The 5,000-nt window shown below is 43.0% G+C and overlaps 1 protein-coding gene across 3 annotated transcripts in view; it reads left to right on the top strand.

The window, feature by feature from the left end:
• LOC306912400 (rod cGMP-specific 3',5'-cyclic phosphodiesterase subunit alpha-like) overlaps positions 1-5,000 on the top strand; it is a 57,636-nt gene that overhangs the window by 48,216 nt on the left and 4,420 nt on the right. For all 3 annotated transcript variants that reach the window (XM_079488586.1, XM_079488587.1, XM_079488588.1), the window contains exons 20-21: positions 83-183; positions 4,759-4,866. In XM_079488586.1, coding sequence (XP_079344712.1) covers positions 83-183; positions 4,759-4,866 — 209 coding nt within the window. The remainder of the gene's footprint in view (positions 1-82; positions 184-4,758; positions 4,867-5,000) is intronic.

The raw sequence follows: 5,000 nt of genomic DNA, 5'->3' as shown, positions 1-5,000 counted from the left end.
CAAGATTTTTGCCAATGACAGAAGTCCATTTTTTGTTTTGTTTCATGTAATAATAATAAGCCTTCTTGCGTTTGTGTTTCAGACTCTGAACATCTACGTCAATCTGACCCCAGAACAACATAAGTTTGTCATTCGTCTGATGGACATTGCTATCATCGCCACTGACCTGGCTCTCTACTTCAAGTCAGTATATGACACCGTGAGAACACATGCACCCAGTGAAGACACAGTCAGTATATGACTCCATGAGAACAGAACACATGCATCCAGTGAAGACACAGTCAGTATATGACTCCATGAGAACAGAACACATGCACCCAGTGAAGACACAGTCAGTCAGTATATGACTCCATGAGAACACATGCATCCAGTGAAGACACAGTCAGTCACTATATGACTCCATGATAACACATGCACCCAGTGAAGACACAGTCAGTCACTATATGACTCCATGAGAACACATGCATCCAGTGAAGACACAGTCAGTCACTATATGACTCCATGAGAACAGAACACATGCACCCAGTGAAGACACAGTCAGTCACTATATGACTCCATGAGAACACATGCATCCAGTGAAGACACAGTCAGTCACTATATGACTCCATGAGAACAGAACACATGCATCCAGTGAAGACACAGTCAGTCACTATATGACTCCATGAGAACAGAACACATGCACCCAGTGAAGACACAGTCAGTCAGTATATGACTCCATGAGAACACATGCATCCAGTGAAGACACAGTCAGTCACTATATGACTCCATGATAACACATGCATCCAGTGAAGACACAGTCAGTCACTATATGACTCCATGATAACACATGCATCCAGTGAAGACACAGTCAGTCACTATATGACTCCATGATAACACATGCATCCAGTGAAGACACAGTCAGTATATGACTCCATGCAGGGACAAATTAGCCATTGGGCCAGTGGGGTTGTGGCCCAGGGGCCCTTGGCTCTCAGGGGCTCTTCGGGGAAATTAGACGGTAAGGTACTAGGTTTGACGCCCTGAAAAGGGCTCCTGGGGCCCTTCATTGGCTGTTGATTTTGTTAAATGTAGGTTAAAAAGATGATAAAAACACAGAAAAACATGAAAATGTCGCGTGCACGCGCTCTATGGGGGCCCTTCAAATATTACCGGCCCAGGGGCCCTCATGGGGGTTAATCCGTCCCTTCCATGAGAACACATGCGTCCAGTGAAGACAGTCAGTCACTATATGACTCCATGAGAACACATGCGCCCAGTAAAGACACAGACTACAGTATACACACAGGCCTGCTGACTGTGTTGCTACTAGGCCTATGTCACAATTATTACCTCATCGCCCAATCACAATTACTTGAGATAATCGCAATTATGTTTGCATAATACTAAATCTTTTCCACGTTGAAAAATTTCCATACATTTATAAACTTGTTGTAAGCTTAACTATTTCTGCTGTTTTGTTATATCTGCCCTGTGCAGATTCGTAATTTGTATTACGAACCCTAAAAGGCAAACAGAAATACGAATTGTATCGTTCCAATGTTCAATGGAGAAAAATAGAGAAAAAAAAAACAAGAACTCATCCACAGCACCATCTGGTGGTGGGCTCTCGCCACCACAAGTGCATTTTCAAGGGCGAGCACCTTTTAGATTGAAAATGTCCAATTGGCGGCGTGTTTCCTCCTCCGTGTCATCAGTGCCCATACCCGAGGCGGGGTTGGCGAAAGGGCCTTTCTGTGTGGAGTTTGCATGTTCTCCCCGTGTCCCCTAGGGTCGGTACCCTCACAAAAAACATGCAGTAATCCTGGTCTCTAAACTGCCTCCCCCTGGCCAGCCGGGGCGCCTGATGGAGGGGAAAGGAACTGGTTGGAATAACGTGTTCCTTCCACGCGCTACGTCCAACCAGGGAAACTCCCCCCTGTCAGGTGTAAAGGAGCAACTTGGACACTCAGGCATGAAGGAAGCATGAGTTCAAGTCCGTTGCTCTCCCTATGTCCCCCATATATGGGACTAGGTTGGCGGAGGGTGTGTAGAGCCCAGGATCACATTAGATAATTGACACAGGGGTGAAAAATGGGTTACAAAATCGTTTTTTAATTTAAAAAAAAGAAAAAAGAAAATGTCCAATTAACATGTCAATTTAATCCACCCAAAACATACGTTTTGTAAGCGAGGATCATATCGTTTTTGAGGCGCAAATCTACCTTGTTTTGACCCAAAAAGAAGAATCTGAGTTATTAGCGTTCAAAAAGCCTCCTCATAGACGGCATGAGCCAGCGGAATTTACATTTCCGTGTAAATTTTTTCAACGGACCGCTACCGGAGTGTTATGAGGGCATACAGGACGCAGTTGATCACCGTAATCAATTGATAATAGGCATGTAACGATTCACTCAACTCACGATACGATTCGTATCACGATATGAGGTTCACGATACGAGTTTTCACGATATTAAAAAATATATATATTTTAAAGAAAAATTACAGTTTTTTTAATTTTATATAATTTATCTTCCCCCCTGAGATTTTGTATTTAACTACATTGCAAAAAAGTAGCATTACTTTTGACAGTGCAGAAACATAATTGCCTTCCTTGATTAGTATCAACGACCATCATCACCTGGGCACAGTCACAGACAGCTCCCCTCTACAGTGCTCTACTAATGAAAGTGACTATCATTTCTCTCCAAAAGCACTTGAATATGATGGAATATGACTAAAGCTCACATTACACATCACACACTAAAAAAATGAGTGTGTGATTAATCGATTAATTTCAATTAATCGATTCATATCATCGGGATTAATATCGATATATATCGATATACGATATATCGTTACATGCCTAATTGATAAGGTACATAGGCGTCAAAAGGCGCAATTGGCGACGGGTGAGTTAAATCGTTAATCACAATTGGTGGCGACAATTCACTCTTCGCTAAGTCCCACCCAAGCCCGTTGTTGGCCAATACCACGTTAGCGATGGTTACTAAGGTAGGATACTGGTCACGCTTGCATGCTGGTCAAATACCTGGCTCTCATAGACTTCCATTGTAACGGGGAAACAGCTCTCAAAGTCAGTCAGTTAGCACATAAGCGAACACAACAAAAGCTGATTCTGACAGTTTATGACATCAGGAAAACTCATGCAGTTTTATTTTCGTCTTTTGATAGATTTATAAAGTAACTATTTTGGTTGGAGATATACAGTGAAGCGGTTCTGGTGTTCCCAACTCTCGTAAACAAGTCTCCATGCTGTTTGAGATGCACCCAGCTGCAGTCCCAGACATTTCTCCTAAAGTGTCTCCCTCAAACGCGTCCAAAATTGTGTATGGTGTTTGCGACAAGTGGACGAGATCAAACACATTTGTTTACATCCAACAGCCTGGATGGAAGGCTGAGACCGAGGCTACTTCAGAAGTGTGTGTACAGATTTGGACCAATCAGATCGTTTTGTAGGCAAACCAGAACTTCTTTCCACACAAACTTGTCAGGGTTGCCAGGTCTGCTTATTTCCCCGCTACTTTTGGCTTAAGGCTAATAATTAGTGTATGTAATACATTACCAAAACATTAATTATCATAGACATAGGCCTACATAGTATTTATAATGATAAATGCATACAATCTTTTTATTATGATTATATATGGTCATATTATTGTGTTTGTTTTGGCTTGTTTTTCTTGATTTGGCTTTAAGAGTTGGCTTGTTTTTGGAGGTGGGTTGGCTTATTTCTCTCACACAATGTGGCAACACTGAAGTCAAAACAAAAACAAGACAACGTTGACATTTGTTATTAAAAATAAAACCGCATGAGTTTTCCTGATGTCATAAACGGTCAGAATCAGCTTAGTGTTCTAAAAGAGTGACTTTGAGAGCTGTTCCCCCGTTACAATGGAAGTCAATGAGAGCCTATTTTTATTTCTAATATGTACTATTAAACTGCACAACGGAGCGAAATAATTCACGAGCAAACGGACTAGTTTGCTCATAACAAGGTAAGAAAACAAACCCTCTTTCTGAGGTCCACACATGCTGTACAGCAAATATATTTATTGACACTGCTTAAACATTTTGACCAGCATTGCAAGCGTGACCAGTATCCTACCTTAGTAACCGTCGCTAACGTGGTATTGGCCAACAACGGGCTTGGGTGGGACTTAGCGAAGAGCTAATTCATGTTTGACCAATAATTGCAATAATTAAAGTCAACTCATAAACCACGTATAAATCATAAATCATAAATAATGGACAGAGACAAACAATGGAGAGGGAAGGGAAAGCAGGAGAGACCTTTGTTATTTCAGCACACTGTGGCTCATGCCCAGCGACTGTGGCTCATGCACACTGTGGCTCATGCACACTGTGGCTCATGCCCACTGTGGCTCATGCACACTGTGGCTCATGCCCAGCGACTGTGGCTCAGGAGGTAGAGCAGGTCGTCCAATGATCCATGGGTCGGCGGTTCGAATCCCGGCTCCTCCTGTCTACATGTCGAAGTGTCCTTGGGAAAGACACTGAACCCCAAATTGCTCCCGATGTGCTGGTTGGCATGGATTCCGCCGCAATCGGTGTATGAATGGGTGAATGTAATGCACAATCTATGTAAAGCGCCTTGGATAAAGGCACTATATAAATGCACCATTTAGCACACACACACACACACACACACACACACACACACACACACACACACACACACACACACACACATGCACACACACACACACACACACAAATGTGTCTCCTGTGCTTATGCAGGAAGAGGACCATGTTCCAGAAGATAGTGGACCAGTCGAAGACCTACGAGAACTGGAACGAGTGGACCAATTACATGCAGACGAACACCACACGCAAAGAGATTGTCATGTAAGGACACGCACGCACGCACACACACACACACACACACACACACACACACACACACACACACACACACACACACACACACACACACACACACACACACACACACATTTGATGGAAAGGGTACATTATTGATT

The sequence above is a fragment of the Electrona antarctica genome (genome assembly GCF_951216825.1).
Source record: "Electrona antarctica genome assembly, chromosome: 19".
Lineage (NCBI taxonomy): Eukaryota > Metazoa > Chordata > Actinopteri > Myctophiformes > Myctophidae > Electrona > Electrona antarctica.
Note: the sequence above shows the minus strand (reverse complement) of the source record. Positions and strands in the feature narration are given on the sequence as shown.